At 40.7% G+C, this 18784-nt stretch overlaps 1 protein-coding gene across 7 annotated transcripts in view; it reads right to left on the bottom strand.

The window, feature by feature from the left end:
* Positions 1 to 3830: 3830 nt before the first annotated feature.
* Positions 3831 to 18784, bottom strand: part of ASXL3 (ASXL transcriptional regulator 3) — a 188673-nt gene continuing 173719 nt past the window's right edge. For all 7 annotated transcript variants that reach the window (XM_084964436.1, XM_084964442.1, XM_084964437.1 and 4 more), the window contains 2 exons: positions 15239 to 17195; positions 3831 to 12168 (listed from right to left, as the gene is read on the bottom strand). In XM_084964436.1, coding sequence (XP_084820562.1) covers positions 8446 to 12168; positions 15239 to 17195 — 5680 coding nt within the window. In that variant the 3' untranslated portion in view covers positions 3831 to 8445. The remainder of the gene's footprint in view (positions 12169 to 15238; positions 17196 to 18784) is intronic.

Genomic DNA, 18784 nt, shown 5'->3' with positions numbered 1-18784 from the left:
AGGTTCCTCATTTATTACAAGGATATAGGATTTTTCTTAGGATAAATGTGATAATTAACCCCTATGAAATGCTTTGCAGCACTTGGTACATAGCACTTCACAAGTACTATCTATTATTATTTTTTAATAAAGACAACCTGCCTCTTGGGAACAACTCTTGGAAACTGCTCTATTGGGTGTAGTATATAGCTAAATCTCTGAAAGTTTATTTATATGAACATAATTTATTTATTTTTATTTTTTTCTTTTTAGGCTACCCCCATGGCCTATGGAAGTTCCCAAGCCAGATATCAAATCCAAGTGGGAGCTGTGACCTACATGGCAACTGCAGCAATGCCAGATCCTTAACCCACTGTGCCAGCCCATGATCAAACCTGAAACCCCACCGCTACCCAAGCCACTGCAGTCAGATTCTTAACCCACTGCACTACGGCAGGAACTCCCTGAAGAGGATTTACCAATTCTCCCTCACTGAAGGCTAAAGACTTGGGAATGATTTATTGCTGAGAGAATTGCAACTAGAAAACTGAAACTGCAGAGTGTGGTGTCTTTGATTGTTCCCAGTTTTTGCCAAATAAAACCTTTTGGGAAAAAAAAAAAAAAATCCACCGAAGGATATTTTCAAGCTCAATGATACAGAGAACAGATTGTCTGGTGGTTGTCAGAGCTGGGGGTGGGGGGAAAGCGAAATGGGTGAAGGGAGACAAAAGGCACAAACTTTCAGCTACAAAGTAACTAAGTTCAGGGATGTAATATATAGCACTGTGACCCCAGTTAATAACACTGAATTGCATAGTTGAAAGCTGAAAGAGAGTGATTTTGAAAGTCTTCACCACAAAAAAAAAACCTTTGTAACCATGCATTATGATGGATATTAACTAGATTTACTCTGATGGTCATTTCAAAATATATTCAAATATCAAATTATTTAATACACCTGAAACTAATGTTATATGCAAATTTTACCTGTTAAAAAAAGACAAAAAGAACAATTCCAATATCAAATATATATATATTTGTTATATATATTTGTGTGTGTGTGTGTGTGTGTATAGCACACACTATATCTGCTACCTCTTTCACTGTCCTTCCTTCTCTTGGTCAAAAAGTGCCTTGTATGCTCTGGACTCTGACAGTGAGGAACTTAAATATTTGAAGATTAGAGATAATAAATTATCCATAGAGTTCTACTCTAAATGTAGTGTTGAAATGTTTTTGAATTATTGACACTTTAAGATGCCAACTCATTTCCCTTGCTTCCCTCTCCCGCTCAAAAATATAAAGATTATTTTACCAAACCAAACATATGGTACGAAAAAATCTACACTGATCTCACATGTTAAAGGAAGAAGAGGTATAAAATGCGTCAGTGGTTTCCACTTAGAAGCCATCGTGGAGAATTGTCCCCACTCATACACAAAGCCTGTCAATTCCTCATTTGGAGATTTAAATTTATTGGCAAGTGAATTTTATATTACAGTAAGAATTCATGTTTTTAAAATTTCTACATAAATGGACACGCATAAATGTTCAGCTTCTGAACATCCAGGAGAAACTTACGTGGGTCCCACAGTCACTGAGCCAACCACATTCTCCTGCAAGATGTTACAGCATCCCAGAATTGGATACCGAAAGCCAAATCAATTAAGGAAAATACAACCATAGTTCTGCCCTCCTCCGAAATCCCTCTGTGTTCTGTCATTAAAAGAAAAATGATTGGGAACACAGCGTTTTCGTGAAATAAAACTGTTATTTCAAACTATAGATATAAGTTTGGATCAAAGGTGAAACCTATTTCCTGTTAGCCAGCTTTTGATCAAGACTTTGTGCTGAGCACCCAGAAAATGAAGTGAATCTTACGTGATCTCAACAGTCCTGGACCTTCTGTCAAAGCAGCTGGTGCTTCCACCCTTTAGCCAAGTTGCTATTTATGGGGAGCGTCCACTGAAAAAGGTACTCGGAAAAAGCAAACAGGGGAAACTCCTGGACATTTTGTTGTGCTTGGGTTAAAACTCACCTTTGAACCATCTCTAAATGATTGCCTTAAAAAAAAGTGAGAGAGATTATAAATGGAAATTTTAGCTTAAGGAAAGTTCCTCAGAAATAAACTTCCCCATACATGCAATGGATATACTAAAACATAAACACTTTGATAAAAGCAGATTCAGGGAGCTCCTTTGTTCACAGACCTGATTTGTTGTAATAGAGTCATCTCTTTTGACTTGTCTGGCATCTGTTTGGATCTTTGCAGGACTGTTAAATATATTCAATGTCAACTTTACTTTCAGTCAGGTATCACAATAGGATTTTATTTAATACATCTGAAAAACACAATGAAACTATTTTAAATAAAATGGAAAAAAAAAAATCAGCCTTGCTTTCCAGTTAGTGAGAGTGTATGGTAATTACACTAACAATTGGAAAAAAGTTTCTATGCAGAAAAGTATTAGGTTCATCGCCCGATTTAGACTTCCAGATTAGCTGTGACATTGGATGACTCCAACTTCTCATTTCCACACATCACTGTGGATTACTGTGTTCTCTGAACTTGAAATATTACACCCAAGCAATCTATACCTAAAGTTTTTAAATAATTTCACGGAGAGACCCTTTTGAGAGTTTATGTTCAATTGCTATCTGCAGAAAGGAGCCCCAAGTTGTCGTATCAACTACTCTCCAGGCTAGGTTCTTTCAAAATAACATACTTAATGTTTGTTGACAATGAAGTATCCATACGAAAATTGATGAACACTGGCTAAATCACTTGTTCTCAGATAAGGTCTAGGATAGATACAAATGCAAACTATAGATCCTAACAGCAACCATTACCCAAATTAGGACCCATTAATGTATTAAGAATAGTGAAATATTTAGATAAAAGTTGCTTAATATTGTATCTATTTTATGAGAATAAATGAATTAAAAACATAAAGCATTCAGATCAGTTTCAAGAAACATCAGCTAAAGAATGCTGGCTTGTTCAATCTTCTCTAACAAATTTTGAAGCAGATGATGCCTGTGGAGTAATGTGATAAGAAGAATTCCATAACACTAAATAAAATTAAGAAAGCATTCTATATACATTTTAAAAGAAAAGGACAAAAAAGGAATGCCATCATTGTAGTGAATATAATTTAAACTTAGAAGTATCTACCTTCCGTTGCCTTACCTGAATAAGTCATACTTTCATTATTCTAATCATTTAATTTATGAGGAGGAAGAAGTATGTTTATTTTTTTTTTCCTCCCAAAGCAAACATCCTCTTTCGCCATCTGGTGGCTAAAGACAGCATTTTCCGTGTAGATGAAAACAGCTGAATTCAAATTTAACACTCAATTATGTTTAATGCCTATAGATTCATCTTACTGTAAAGATATGCATATTTTCTTAACCAACATAGATATAACCAATTATACAAATCACTCTAGCTGTAATATTTAATGCAAGATAAGAAAAACTAACCAGAGCAATTCTTTAAAAAAAGAATTTTGAGACATAATTCATTTTGAAAGGTAGACTGAAATATGGTAATGACAATTTACTTGACCTACATGCCTTTTGGTAAAAAGAATTAAAAACACTTTTACAAAAATAAGGTTCAAATATATTTTTAAATAAGCATAGTGGATATAGTTAATTTCAAAGAAGTTTCAACATACAATAGTTATATGTTGACAATTCACCATACCAAAAAGGGTAGATAATCTAACTCTATATGGTTTTTCTTTATACATTTTTTTTATTCAGTAAAATTTTCAATGTATCTATTTAGTACACTTTATGTATACGTTACCTACTTCATTTCATTAAAAAATTAAAAATGACAATAATTTCATGTTTAATTTCTTTATTTTCTCCCAGAATATTTTAATATTGAATCCCAAATTGTTACTTCAGAGAAAGGGAAAAACAGAGAAACATGAAGAGACAAACATTTCATTTCATTTAACTTATGGAATTGTGAGCAGTCACTTCCGTAGGCAACACTTTTTTTTTCTTTGTAGAAAAGAAATAAAAAAACAAACAGCACCATTAAAGAATGCATGATCCCTGAATTCTAAACAAAACACTGTCTAAAAAATCGTTTCAATGCTTGTTGCACTCCAGTCACATTTAGTCAGGTATCAAAGCAAGCATAACAGGATTAAATTGTAGCAGTCTGACTGTATCAACTGCTCTCCCTTCCGAGGATTTTACACACCTTTTCTGAGTTTTTCCTGTGGGAATAATATATTCTTTGGTAGAGGACTGAAGGAGGGTTTTGCTTTTCTGTATGCTGATATAAAATGTCTATGTATGTTCAGGGCCTTTTCCCCAATCTGTGTTTGTCATGCATGGTATGTTTGGGTTAATTTCACATTTTGCTGTTACACTGTAAGAGTAATACCGCCTTTAAAAAAAAAAAGGCATTAAATGGCTAATGTCAAACAGATGTAAACATTCAGAATACTGACCAAAGGAAAAAAAAAAAACACACACATATTAAAAAAACAAAAAAACAAAAAACAAAAACTGTACTGAAAATAGGAATCAGATTAGGTTTCCATGAAGCCTGGGTGGGGGTGGGGGGGTGAAATACAGCAGTACCAGAAAAATTATGGCAACCAAGTAAAGCACTTTCTTTGAAACATTCATGAACAGTACAAATACAACAAAGTTTTTCTACAGTCTAAAGTATTCTGCAACTATTCAATAGAGTACAAAGCGAAATAGCATGTGCTATGAAAAAAAAAAGCAGCTCCTTTAAATTATAGTAAAAATGCTTTTTGTTCGATTTACAGTGACAAAGCATGAGGACTGAAGACGACGAGATTTTTATATTCAGTGACATTTTGGCTACATGGGCCCCTGACAGTCTGACGAGTTCCTTTCTTAGGACTCTTCACATTGTTCTCTAGAAACATGGACAGTGACTCTGGGCTTAGCAGGCTCACCCCACCGGGCAGCGAGCACAGTGCTGTGGCTTCCACACCAGAGACGACGTAACCCTTAACTGGGCTTCAGCTTCTGTCACCTGGGTCTTGGCCAGACCAAGGAGGAACTGGGAATCCAAGGCCACGGTAACTTCCCCTTTAGAAATTGTGCGAGTGTTTGTAAAGGACTTGGGGCTGGAACAACTCGTATTTGTACTCTTGGCTGCTTTATGAAGCCCCATATGTATCAGCTTGTTTGTGTTTGTTTATTTTGAACTTAAGTGAGACCATCCAAGCTCTAGAAGTCAACTAAACCTTCTATAGCTCATCCCATAAACACACAACCACCACAAAGTCTTTATACCAACCAGCTCAACCTCATAGGTTTGTTTTCAAGTTTTGTTCTTCAAACTAGACCTTAGCAGGGGAAGAGTATATATATAACAATGGTGCTGAATACACCAACATTTCTGCTATTCTCATTTGGGGAAGAAAAAATATTTTCATTCTGAAAATCAATTTGCATCAGAATGTTCGTATTAACATGCCCATTAACTACCTAAATGTCTTTACACAAACTCAGGCATATGCATATCATGTAGGAGGGGGTTAGGGATAGCAGTTTTCTTCCTTCCCCTGCTCCAAAAGTGCTACATAGAGAAATACATCCTTTGTGATCATAATAAAAAAAAAATTACATGTTACATGTGCAAGCTCTATTCCTGACAGGGATAGCATAGTGTCCAATCATCAGGATAATGCACACACTAAATTTTGCACATTATACCACAACAACCATGTAGTAAATAACATACTCCATTTGCACATAGGCAGATAACTGTGAAAATCAGGAAACTAAGAACCTGCTCACCTCATCCAAATACACTGGCTGTTGTATATATATTAAATGGCCACTTGTAAAATATCTCACCCACATTTTACTTCTGAGTTTTTCTTTCCATTTTTTTTCTAGCCCAAAGATATTAATTCTTCAGTAATATAAACCATATGCAAACACAAGGGATTTAAACTGGGGCAAAAAAAAAAAAAAAAAAAAGCAAAGGGCAGAGAAAAATTACTCTCTTTGTACCAGGGTGATAGAATCCACACACGATCAGCAATTGACTCTCCAAACTTCCGTGAAAAATCAGAACATAAGGAAGGACACTTTTCTTTATTCTCAGTAAGTAACGTGCAGGCAGTATTCCACAGTGACAGAACGATAATGAGCTCAGTATCACATCAGCCTCAAATGCACCTCACATGCAGAGTGCAAAGGTTTTGTAGACCAGAGTTTCAACATGGTGTCAGTTACTGATGTGGTAGTGTTGAATCTGCTGGTGTAGACAGTATCTGACACTGGTAGAGCGGCAACTGAATTTGGAAGGAGGTGGCATGCAAGTGTTTGTATTTTAAGGGTGCCCCTCTGTCAAACTAGAGCATGCTCTCCTGAACCAAGATGACATCAGAGTCAAGTAGACCACAGAGACACAGCTGACGAGCACACCACCCAAACCACTTGGTGCAGAGTGAACTCAGGTTACGCTGGAATTTACACTGTGTCCCTTGGGAAGGGCTGGTTAAGTGCATTGCTAATATTCTCAGTTGTTAATATTGTTACTTTTAATGTGAAAAACAGAAGTAACATCAACTGAAGCACTGATCTCGGCCATAGAGGTAGTAGGCCTTCTTTCCTCTCTTTCTAAGATAAATTATCTTTCACTATCAGCAATCTGTTACTAAAAATGATGTCTCTATCACCTAGTGAAAATTGGCAACATCACAATAATAAATATGGAGGAAAAAAAATACCATGATTGATTACTGTAAAAAAAAAATCACAAATTGTTTTTTGTTTGTTTGTTTGTTTTCTCCCCAGGAATGTAACTTCTACTCCTTCCAGTTAATTTTTAAGACATATTTTAAGGGATGTCAAAAGTTAACACTGATTAGGATGATCCCTTGAGAAAATAGCTGTCATTCTTACCCTGGGTACAGATGATGTTCCCCACTTGGTTTTTTTAATTCTGCAGCCACACTCAATCGATGGGTAATGGTACTCCACATTTTGTGCTCTGTAATCTGAAGTTAAATGGACATGGTTTTTGTTGTCTTTCATCTTCCCACAATGTGCATGTGCTTTTGAACTTGCTTTAGGGAACAGAGCCTCTGAACTACAGCTGTTCTCTGGCCAAAGTATATGGAATGTAGCTCAAATACTCAATACCCAGACTTTCCTGGATAAACACTGCCAATACTTGTAAGATGCAGTATCCCTTTTTCAAAAGCAGATCCACTCCCCCAAAGAGGAAGAATGCACTGAATTCATTTGAAGGGGGCGGGGGGGGGAGCAAAACATGCAACCCTCAGAACAATTTTTAAAATAAGGGCTAGTTTGGAGTCAAATGTAATTAACTTAGATCCTGACTCATGAGGAAAAAATTGCTCAGAAAAATGTCAACACTTCAGCCTTCTATAATCCCTTTTTATTATCATTGACACTTTAAAAAAGAGGTGGTCAACCTCTGCAAAATCGGAGGCCAGAATGCACTGGTCTCATCAAAGAAGGGCTATGGTATTTTCCCCCAACTTTTAATATCTAGTAATTGTATCAGAGTGGAATAGAACAGACCACTATTTACATCATCAACCCATTTATGTGTGTTTGCATACACAGCATTTTGCTTGCCTGCAAAAAAAATTTAGGGCATTTTTTTCATTCTTGCTCTTAGAAACCACACAAGGAGTCTGAAATCCTCTGGGCCGATGGCTCTCTGTTGGCCCACTGACCTTAAAAGTCTCAGATGTCAAAGGGCTGGAACCAGATTGCTGGGCAGGAGGCCCACACTGCAATATCAGGTAGAAGAGATATTTCACTACAATGTGTGCACCATGTCAAGGCAGATCCAGCTAATCTGCCAGTCTCCATAAAGAGTCAAAAGGGAGCAAAGAGAATAAGGACAGTGAAGTTCATTAATGGCATACCTCCTTTAATATATCCTTTGTTAGATGAGTAAATACAAGGAATCATACACTTAAATAAGATTCCCCTTTCCAAATATGATTTAACCACTAAGATAAAGGTAGGTCCAAAAGAGTCAACTCTGGAAGCCCTTGCTGTAAAGGTGAATCTACAGAAGAATGCATAACCACCTTAAATTGCTTTGATGGGTCTCTCTCTCTACATCTCCATTCCTGGTAAACTTTCAGTAATTAAAAATGTCCTTTTCCTATCTACACCTGGATTAAAAAAAAAAAAAAAAAAAAAAACTGGAAGTGGCCTGTATACACACGAATAGAAATTTTCCAAAGCTGCAAATGGCAACTAAATACGTAAAAAACATGCTGCTGAGCCCCGTGGCTGGGACGCGATCTCTCCTTTCCCTAAAATGCAAGAAAATAATCAAAGATCATCTGTTCCAAAGTAAAATAAATTAGCATGGAATACACCACCGAGTTATTCAATTGGTTGCTGCTGACACCTTTTGGCTTTTCCATGGCGAAAAGGGATACTGCATCTTTCACTCAGCTCTCATCGCACCACCAGGCAAGCTACACAGAGTTTAGAAGGCCCTATGCAATCGTCATGGCAGAAGGCCCCACAGCCTTTGCACACAATCATGGCTTTCAGCCGGCAAGAGCATTTCAGTTCCAATTCGTCTGCGTTGCTGCTGTCGGCAAAATTCTGAACGGGCATCTGAGCATTCTGACTAGGCAGGCCGGTGGCGGGACTAGAGCCACTTCCCAAAATCCCAATGGACTTTTCGATGGCAGAGGCTGCCCTTTTGAAGCTCGTGCTACCAAAGTGTATTGTTGGATAATTTCCACAGAGCTGCTGTTGTTGCTGCACCTGCATTTTCTGAGCAGCTAATTGGGTAAAAGGCTTTTGTGGCTCAGAAAGCAAATAGGAAGAGAAATCTGCATTTTTCAGCGCAAATGCCTTCAACTGTTCTTTCATTTCATTCTGGTCATAGGAAACTTGTTTCATGCCCAGTTCACAGCTGCTGCTTAAACCTTCCTCAAAAGAAAGAGGTTCCGATTTTATATTGCTACATATGCCCGTGGACTGTGGCCAACTAAGTCGCTTAGTGGTTTCCATGGTAACCGGTGGCTGTTTTTGATCAGATGGGACTTCAGGGTTAGGAAGAGGTGGAGGTAGTGGAGGAGGCGGTGGGGGAGGTGGGGGCAAAGCCAGGGGTGGAGGGGGTGGTGGGGGTGGGGGCGGGGGGTGCACTAGTGCTTTGTGTGGCGGCATTGCATGTGCTGCGCCCCCCACATCATCACCTTCCTTAATGGGCATACTGGGGGATAACATGTTGGCTAACCTTAGCTGGTGAGGTGCTGCGGGAAGGCCAACCTCTCCCAGGCCTTTTTGTTCAAGATGCCTATTGAAGGCAAACACGTTACAGCCCACTGGGGGCTTGGAGGAGGCCTGTAACAGAGCTGTTGGAGGAACGGGGCCCCTGGCAGTCAGAGGCATTTGGTAGAACTGCTGTCTGTGGGAGGTGCCAGCATCGGGGTGGAAGCTGCCGTTCTTGTCCACGTGAAACAAGTTCTGCTGGAAGCTGCACGAGGGGAGCAGCCGCTTCTGCTGTTTAACCTCAGGGCTGTGAGAGATTCTGTTCTGCAGGGAATGCTTGTTCAGCCACTCCTGCTTCAGTGGTTGGCCATGTCCTAGCTGGTTCATGCCAGAGTTGATGACACAAGGCACCCCTTTCACGTCTGGGTCCACCAGAATTTTCCCTGGCTCACATTTCACTTGAGTGTGTTCCCCCACAGTCCTGGCCACTCTCTTTTTGGGGTGGTTCTCTCGCTTTCGCATTTGCAGTGGTGCAAGAGCTCCCGCCAAGTAGCCCTTCCCGTCCGGATTGGGAGAGTTGGGGGGCATTTCAACCACGTTCCTCTCTGGGGGTGCTTTACCCACTGAGGTAGTTTGAAGAGGCAGAGGAAGCCTGTTGATTTCGAGCTTGGCCCCCAACCTGGGCTGTGGTAACACTTTCTCCAAAGGCAGGTTGCCCTGGAGTAACTGTGTGACCAGGGGATTGTTGGCCTCTACAGAGGACAGGCGGCAGCTAGAGCTGCCAGCGCTGGGAACTCTTTTCAGCGGGTCAGTGGCCAAAGAAACGGCCTCTTCCACGGGGCCAGAGGCGGAAGCCTTCACAGTCTGCATCGGCTGAACACTTGGGGCAGCCTCTGCTGCTGGAGGAGGCAGCTCGGGGCCAGGAAAGTCTTCAGTATCCATCCTGAAGCCCTTGTCCACGTCGTGAGGTTCAGACTTCACAGGGAGAGTGACGTTGGTGATGAGATTCCTGGGGTGAAGCTCTGACACGTGCGGGTAGCCGGCGTGCTCCGTCTTGATAGCCTGCGCGCAGCTCTGCTCCAGACATTCCTTCGGTTTGCTTGGCCCAGAGTGACTGAGCAGGGGCTGGCCTGTGCTCCTCAGCCCGTCATCGCTCCAACAGATCCGGCTGCCCGGTGTATACTGATTGCTGCAGGCCGTGTCGGCTTCACTTTTGAAAGCACTTGAGCTGCGCGCCTGCTCAGCAAAGCTGTTACTAGGAGGGGTCCCCTCCCTTAATTTATCCGGAACCACCAGGGGGACATCGCGGAGACTCGAGCAGGTGGCCTGCATCATCTGGCCATCTTGTTTCGCCGCGGATGCAGCAATGAAACTAGAACCGTGATCTCCGCCTTCATTTGCCACTGGCTCAGGCCTGCTGATGACGGATACCTGCGGACAGGCCACCGGCTGGACTGTGGCCTCCGTCCTCCCAGACCGGCTCTGGAGGTCCAAGCTGCCTTCCCCACTCTCAATGGAGACAGTCAGCGACAACGTGGAGGTCAGTGTGGTGCTGTGGTCAACGATGACTTTACATGGAATCGATCTGTTTATGGCTGCTGGTGCGAAGCCCCCTGGGGGTTGCTGAGGTTTCCCAGAAGTGTCTGCCCTGTTCCGAGTCCCTGAATTTTTGTCCAAGCTTTCAGCACTTAGCTTGGGAGGACTCTCATAAGAGTTTATGGTCAGCATGCTTCCAGTAAACACTGCGACAGGTGGACGGGCCACCAGGGCGTCGGTGACTGCAACAGGGTTCCCAGGGTCCCTGCAGCTGAGCGTGGCTCTCACAGTGGTGCCCATGGATCCCGTGGCCTGTTCTTCACTCCCAGACATGGCTATCTTCTCAGAGGGAAATCTGTGGTTCATTCCCGTAGCGGGGATCAGGACAGAGTTAGTGGAGAGATGGTTTGGCAAGTTGCTTCCAATGGAGGGAGTTGGCACAGAGGTGTACTGACCAGAGACTAAGTTCCCAGTGCTGCTGCTGGGAACCAGTAACTGCTTGTCATCCAGGGGGCTCACCTCGCTGGAGCCCTCCTTGGTGGCCGGAAGAGGGGTGCTCTCGACACATTTTGGTATAATGGCTATGCATGGAGTGTCAGTTCCCTGGATGGTTTTTAACATGCTTAGGTTACAAGCAGAGATTGTAGTGTTTGTGCTGTCAACAGACATTAGGACAGAGGATTTATCAACAGAACTCACAAAGGGGTGTTCTTTAATTGCTCCCGACATAGCAGTGCTGCAAACAGACACGGGGACAGGATTTTTATTAAAAAGCATGGGCACACTGCTATTTTCAGAAGAGGTAGATGAAATAATTTTCTCAGATAAGTGTGACACAGGTCTGTTTTCGTCAGAACTATGCACAGTTAAGTCCGTGGCGGTTTCTGGAAGTTTCATCGTGTTGAGAGACTGCTGTAATACAGCGGTGGTCTCCCGGAGGTGCGCAGCCTTGTTGCTGGGGGATCGGCAGTTTGGATTGACAATGATGACGCCAGGCGAGCCTTCGATCTTTGTTTCCAGGGCAGAAGAGACTTCTAGGCCTGGGGGTCCTTCCTTTGAGCTGAGAGGAGGCAACCGGGGCTCTTTAGTGGTCTGGAAGAGGTGGGCTCGGGCTTGATGCTTTGCAAAGAGCTTCGCCTTTGTCTGCTCTTTGATGTGTGCCAGGGTCCTAGCCTTTCCACCCTCTCCTGGGCTCCCCATGGCTCCCGAGACAATGCTTGCTGCTGCCGCCACAGCTGCTGCTGCTGCCGCCTCTCGTTGGGCCCTTGCTTGCTGCGCTCGGGCCTTGATGTCTGCAAGGGTCCTGGCTCCTGTGTTCCGCCCGCCACTGACCGATGTGCTGGGGGATCCGCGAGACTCTGGCTTGGAGACTGGTTGGCTCTTGATAATGAAAGGTGGCCCAATTTTGGAAAGCTGGATCTATAGGAAGGAGGAAAATGGAAAGATAAGGTGCATGTACCTGATCACGGAGGAGGCATGTGGCAAGGCAGGCGAAGGAGGGGCCCTGTGGCATTGTCTCATAATGTGGGGTGACCCAAATCCCTCAATGGGACTCTGGGGTATCAAGCAGCAATCCATGCAGCAAGAATGTGAAAATTAAAAATTTTAATCTCTGTTTTTCATCTATAAAATATCAACTGGTGACTTCACTTGGCACAGAAATGAAGCATTTTAAAGCCTCATATAGACAGAAACAAAACCCAGGCTTCTTAAAATGAGGTTAGCTTAAAAAGTCTTAGACATATTTAGCTTTCAAATTATCTTCCTTGCTGGTGTGAAAAAGTGGGACCTTATCTCTATTTGAGTTTAATTACTCTTAATTTGACATCAAGGACAAAACTCTAAGTAAGAGTCAAGAGACTAAAATTCTGAGCCTGGCCTGACTCAAAGGAACACTCCAGAAAACCACCGTGTGCTCTGGTTTCTCCAATAACCTTCTCTAGTCAGGGTTTCTGTAGCTTTATGTAGTCCGGTACCATATAGTGTGCCTCCTTATGCATAGATAATAAGCACACGTTAAGCATTTGGAAACAGACTAGTTATTTCTGGTCTGTTTCCTTCACAGGGCTGTTTTCAAGATGGAATGAGACTGTATTTGTGAGAGTGCACTGCTCTCCGCAGGGATGTTATTATTATTATTATTATTATGTTTTCATGATGCAAGGACAACTCTGGCTTTCTGCCTCTAAAAGAAAGTACTGGGGAGTTCCTTTGTGGTGCAGCAGGTTAAGGATGCAGTGTTGTCACTGAGGCAGTTCACAGCAGCAGGTCACTGCTGTGGCGTGCATTCTGTCCCTGGCCTGAGAACTTCCCCATGCTGTGGGCATGGCCAAAAGTTAAAAAAAGAAAGTGTGGGTTGGGCAGTTTATTTGATATTGGAAATCCACGATTTGTTGAATTTCATAAATGTCCCAACCCACACCGTTTACCTATTCATGCTAATTAAGAGTCATCACCAAATTCATGAGGCATAAGACCTAATGACTAACATCCCACAGCATTGCCTGTGATGCTCATAGAGTCACAGATTTGCAGAGCTGGGAGGGATATAGTTAAAGCCCTTCATTTATAGCTGAAATAACTAAGCCTCTTGAGACAGCTTGCCCTTGGTTCCTATAACTAGGCAGTAACAGTCTCTGGGCTGCCCATTCTGGGCGGCTGACATGTATTATGCTTCCTTTCATTTTTCACTCTAGAAAAATTTTTTTCCTAGAAAACTCGCATTTTTCTCCTTAACATAGGTATATCTACATATATTGACATTATAAACATTTGATACCTACTGCAAGATCATATCAATTTGGAATTACACTTGAAAACTCCGGTAGATGGAATTATCTCCCTGAGCTATCTCATTTGTCATTTTCAAACTTGGGATGTCTCTCTTCTAATCCAAAGCCTCCAAAGAAAGATGTACTTAGAGAAGGAATTCAGTTTTTCCTTTTAAATATTTCCCTTGGTGTAAGAATTAAAAACATTAAACCCAACAAATATCAAATACACTTATTCTTTCCATCTCTCTATCATTACATGAAGTGTATATCACTTTGAAAATAAGCTTTTGACAAAACAAAATTAGACTGGAATGTTTAAATATATTTCCTACGAGAAGCCTGCTTATATTTTCTTTCCATTGCTTCAGAAATTAAAATGCAGAGCAGGGTTCTAACAGGAGCTTAATGTTCATCTTTTATATCTCTAGGATCTTACTTAACAGGGACTGTTTTATTAAATAGAAGAACTACAATCACAGTCTTAAAAGTCAACCTTAGGGAGATCATGAATCACATATTAAAAGTAGATGTCAGGGCAGAGCAAAATAAAGAGGAGATTAAGAAAAACAACGCTTGATTATGTTTATAATTCTAGACCAATCCTATAATGGAGTAATTCATTTTACTGTAGTAAAATATAAATGGACTGAGATAAGAGCATGAAGTAAGTATAAATTACAGGGAACAGGATTTTTCTTTTATTAAAAATAGAGTTTCTTTTGAATTAACCTTAATTTTCAGTTTACTCAGGCAGAGTCCATTTATACAAAAGGGTTGTTTTCTCTGAGTTAATAATCTACCTGGGAGCAAAATAAAATATATCAATAGGAATGTTTGTCTACAGGCTTTATTATTTTGTGAAGTTAAATACTTCTTTACTATCTTGGAAATAAAATAGTAGGATTTGTACACCTATATGTCTACTGCATTTTCCTCAGGGTTTGGCAAAGCAATTTCATTGATTTATTCAAGGGATATTTAATAAGGCTCTTTCAGAAGCTAGGGCCTCTTTACTAGTCAATGAGGGCATTCAGTGTTGGCTGAAAAATGAATGAAGGAATACCTTCATTTCTTGAATGCATGCCTTTGATTTTTGACAACTTTCTCTAATCCTACTTAACTTTCATAAAGCCCTGAATTATCTTCCAAATTTTCCAGGTTTACATAGGTCTCTGTCCTACACCTTAGAGTCCTCCAAAGACCCTGTATCTCAGTGGCCTGTGGGCCCCTCCAAGCCCTGTTCTCCCTCCCCATTCTTTTTCCTTAAATGTCAAGGTCTAAATACAGACATGTATCTAAACTTATCATATGAGCTCAACGCCATCTGAAAAAGGATCGTCTAATATTAGACTGGTGCTGGGAGTATTAGATTATGAACTATTACATTTATTTTTGAAAAATTAAGCCTCTAAATAGGAAAAGCCTATCTATGGAATTTTCTTTTCTTTTCCTTTTTTTTTTTTTTTTTTGCTTTTTATGGCCTCACCAGTCTAGAGGTCAAATTGGAGCTGCAGCTGCCAGCCTACACCACAGCAACGCCAGATCCAAGCAGCATCTGCAACCAGTACTAACTACAGCTTGTGGCAATGCCAGATCCTTAACCCACTGAGTGAGGCCAGGAATCAAACTTCATCCTCATGGATACTAGTTGGGTTTGTTGCAGCTGAAGCCACAATGGCAACCTCCTGGAATTTCCTTTAAAAAAAATACCATACCTTGAGAGGTGGAACCCTTGGTTCCTCTCTGGGCGGCTGCTCTTTCTCAGGTGGGCTGCTGGATGAGATGCCCCGGTTTGACTGGTCGTCTTCTATCCTAGCCCGCTTCTCCTTACAGATCCCAAAGCTGTGATGCTCTGCTGTTTTCCTCTTTGAGATCTCAGATTCTCGGCTTTCATTTCTTACCCCATCTGGGGACTTGGAGGGCTCTGACAACTTGGAAGTATGGGAGGTCTCCAACCGATTCTGTGAGCTCCCTTGCTTATGCATTTTATTTCGAGAGCCTTCTGAAAATGATGCCTTATCCACTACAGACACATACTGCTTGTCCTGTAATTTTGCCAATGGGAGCTCATTTCCCTTACTCTCTGTCTCTTCAGAAAAGACAGGTAATTCCAAAGGTGAAGGCATTCCTTTCTTTTCTGTCCTCTGCAGGACATTATGATTTTTAACAATTATCATTTCTGTCGAAGGAAGTTCTGGAATCGAAGCAGGATAAGGTGTCTCAGTTTCAACATGTGATTTACAAGGCTGTGGATTCAGGGTCTTATTGTGCAATGCTTCAGATGAAAAAGCGTCAGGAGCAGTGGAAGAAGTGCCCATTTTGATGGGTTCAGGAGTATTTGATAGAGAATTCTGCTGAGAGATGAGGCTCTCTCCCAAGGGCTTGGCAGGGGCAGAACCTTCATCTTTCGGTGGGGAGAGTGGTTCTTCGGGTATGGAAGTTGACTTCCTTTGTTGATGCACCATTCTATCATTCATGGAAGAACTGGAAATCGGAGAAGTGTCTGAAGGAAGTGGCAAACTAGATATAAAAGGGGTCTCAGATGTGAGAAGCATGGAAGACACTGAAGAAGTTTCTGACGTCAAAGGTAAATCTGACATGGGTGATGTTTCTGATGTTAATGGCAAATTTGACACTGGGGATGCTTCAGATGTTAAAGGTAAATTAGACATCAGAGATGCTTCTGATATTTCTGGTGATGTGGATACTGGAGAGACTTCTGACATCAGAGATGCATGAAGATTTTCATCCGTGGGGTTTCTTTGATTATATTTGTCCGCATTTTCAGTGCTGGACACCTCAGAACAAAACGTTGTTTCAAGGGAGGCTGGAGTACAAGATTCTTCTGAAGTGGATTGGGTTTCACCTCCTGGGGATGTCAGGCTGGTACAGGCTCCCTCTGGGCTCTCAGAGGAGAAGGAAGTCTCAGAGATGCAGGCATTTTCAGAAAGCTGTTCATCAGGATCACTCTGCAGCTCCATATCTACAGCAATTCCTTCACTTGGAAACTGACCTTCCAAAGAAGATGACCCTGCTTTTATTTCTGGAGTGTTGGTCTCTACTGCAGTTTCTGGCTCCACATGTTCCGTGTCACTGACACGCGTCACAGATGAAGTGGAAGGAACGAGAGGGTCACAGACTTCCAGCTGATCGATAACAACTGACATTTCTTCCTGGGAAGATTCTGATTTCTCTTCCACCTTAACTTCAATATGAGGCAAGGTTTCTAAAACATCATTCATTATAACACAGGATTCCAAGTTATCTTCAGGAGGTGCCATCTGGGGTTCTTCATGAGAATGGGCCGGACTTTCCGACTCCTCGGAAAATTCGGGTACCACCTTGTGATTCTCTTCCTGGCATTCACAGATGCTAGTCTCTACCTCTTCTTCAATTTCCTCCTGAATCACAGATTCTTCAGGGATCAAGATGTCCTCTGATTCTGATTCAGTCATTACATCTTTACCGACATCTACCATAGGACAAAGTGTAGCACAGAAATCAGACTCAGGAGAAGTTGGACTTTTCATGCTTTTTGGCTGTTGTTCTTGTGAGGGGGTCTGTATTGAAAGACTGGGAAGGCCAGAGGTCCCACATGAAGAACTACTTTCAGCCCCATCCTTGTTTGGTCCAGATGTTAGCTTTATAGATTCCTCTCTTGACATGCCCAACCTGAATGGGAATTAGAAATACTGAATTATTGTTCAACCACAAAACGTGAAAGGTACAACTTGGACCTCTCACCAAATACAGAATTCAACAGAAGTAAACACATCAAATTAATTTTATAATCACTAAGTAACATGCTTAATTTATATAAACTAATTTATGATGGTTTAGTTTTTCTATTGCTTTTATAATTATAACTAAATTGAACTCTACTTCTGTATGAAAGAGGTATTTATTTTCATTTGTAAGAAAGGATATACGAACCTTACCAAGTGTTAGTAAAAGCAAATAACTCCATATTAAAAATATTTAAACATATGGGAAGAAAAGCAAAAGAATGCATAAGATCTCAATTTACTCAGAAAGCACAAATATGTTCAATTTTTAAAAATTCTTAAATTTATTTTTTATTAAAGTATACTTGATTTACCATGTCGTGCCAATTTCTGCTGTATAGCAAAGTGACCCACATATATATACATTCCTTTTCTTATATTATCTTCCATCATGGAAGAGACCGAATGTAGTTCCCTGTGCTATACAGTAGAAGTTCACTGCTTACCCATTCTAAATGTACTACTTTGCATCTACTAATTCCAAACTGCCAGTCCAAAAAAATGTCTTCATAATAGAAAACTACAGTCTTCAAAAGATATAACATAGTCAAATAATTAAGATCAATAGATCGGTATGTTGTCAGATCTTTAAATTGAAATGACTTCCAAAGATTAAGTTCTCTTAACCCAATGTAAAAGGTGTATTAATCACTTTATTTTAGTATCTAAGTGTCTAACCTAGGATGATATGGAAATTTAACTAAAGAATATCAAACATATTTGGGGTCACTGAAGTTCTGATTCTACTAGATTACATTTGTGTGAGACAAGACTACTAAATCTTTCATGTAGACCTCTTCTTGTAAAGACATTCCATAAACAGCACAGAATATCAAGAAATAGCTCAGCCTAAAGTACAGGTCATAAGACAAAGTTAATCAGAATTATAGTAAACAATACTGTAAATCACTATAATGTCAGGATCAGAGGGTGGGAAAATATGCTGTTCTAAATGAAGTTAAATTAGATTACAGGGAATTACAAAGATAAGCAAAAGACAGAACATTTCCAGAGGAAGAAACATGAAGAAATAAAGCTATGGCAGGAAAATAACCTCAGTGAAATCTTCTTCAAACTTTTGCTTAAATTAAGTCCTCAAAATGAAAGGGAAATAAAATTGAATGCACTTTCGGGGTATTTTATCACTACTTCATTTATTAAAATGAGTGAGGAAGAGTGAGGATACCTGCCTTCATAGTCTCTTCTCTTTCAACTTTCTCTAAGATGGGTTTGAATTAAACCACAATTTACATTATATTGATAAGAACACAAGAACTACACTATAGATGAATTTAGAGCAGAATAATCAGCTAGAAATTAGGTTCCTTGGGGCTAGATCAGGCAGACATACTATGGTAGTTAGGTTAGATGTGGAACATATAGAATCTATCCACTGGCAGACAAATTTCAGCTAGTTGATTAATAAGAATATTATTAAATATCATATGTGTATATGATATATATCTCCTAAGGAAA

Source organism: Sus scrofa, chromosome 6 (assembly GCF_054392235.1).
Source record: "Sus scrofa isolate SSC_HxYL_T2T_F1_AM1 chromosome 6, Sscrofa_HxYL_maternal_Yorkshire_Landrace_v2.0, whole genome shotgun sequence".
Classification (NCBI taxonomy): domain Eukaryota; kingdom Metazoa; phylum Chordata; class Mammalia; order Artiodactyla; family Suidae; genus Sus; species Sus scrofa.
The sequence above is the reverse complement of the archived record's forward strand: the minus strand, read 5'-3'. Positions and strand labels throughout refer to the sequence as shown.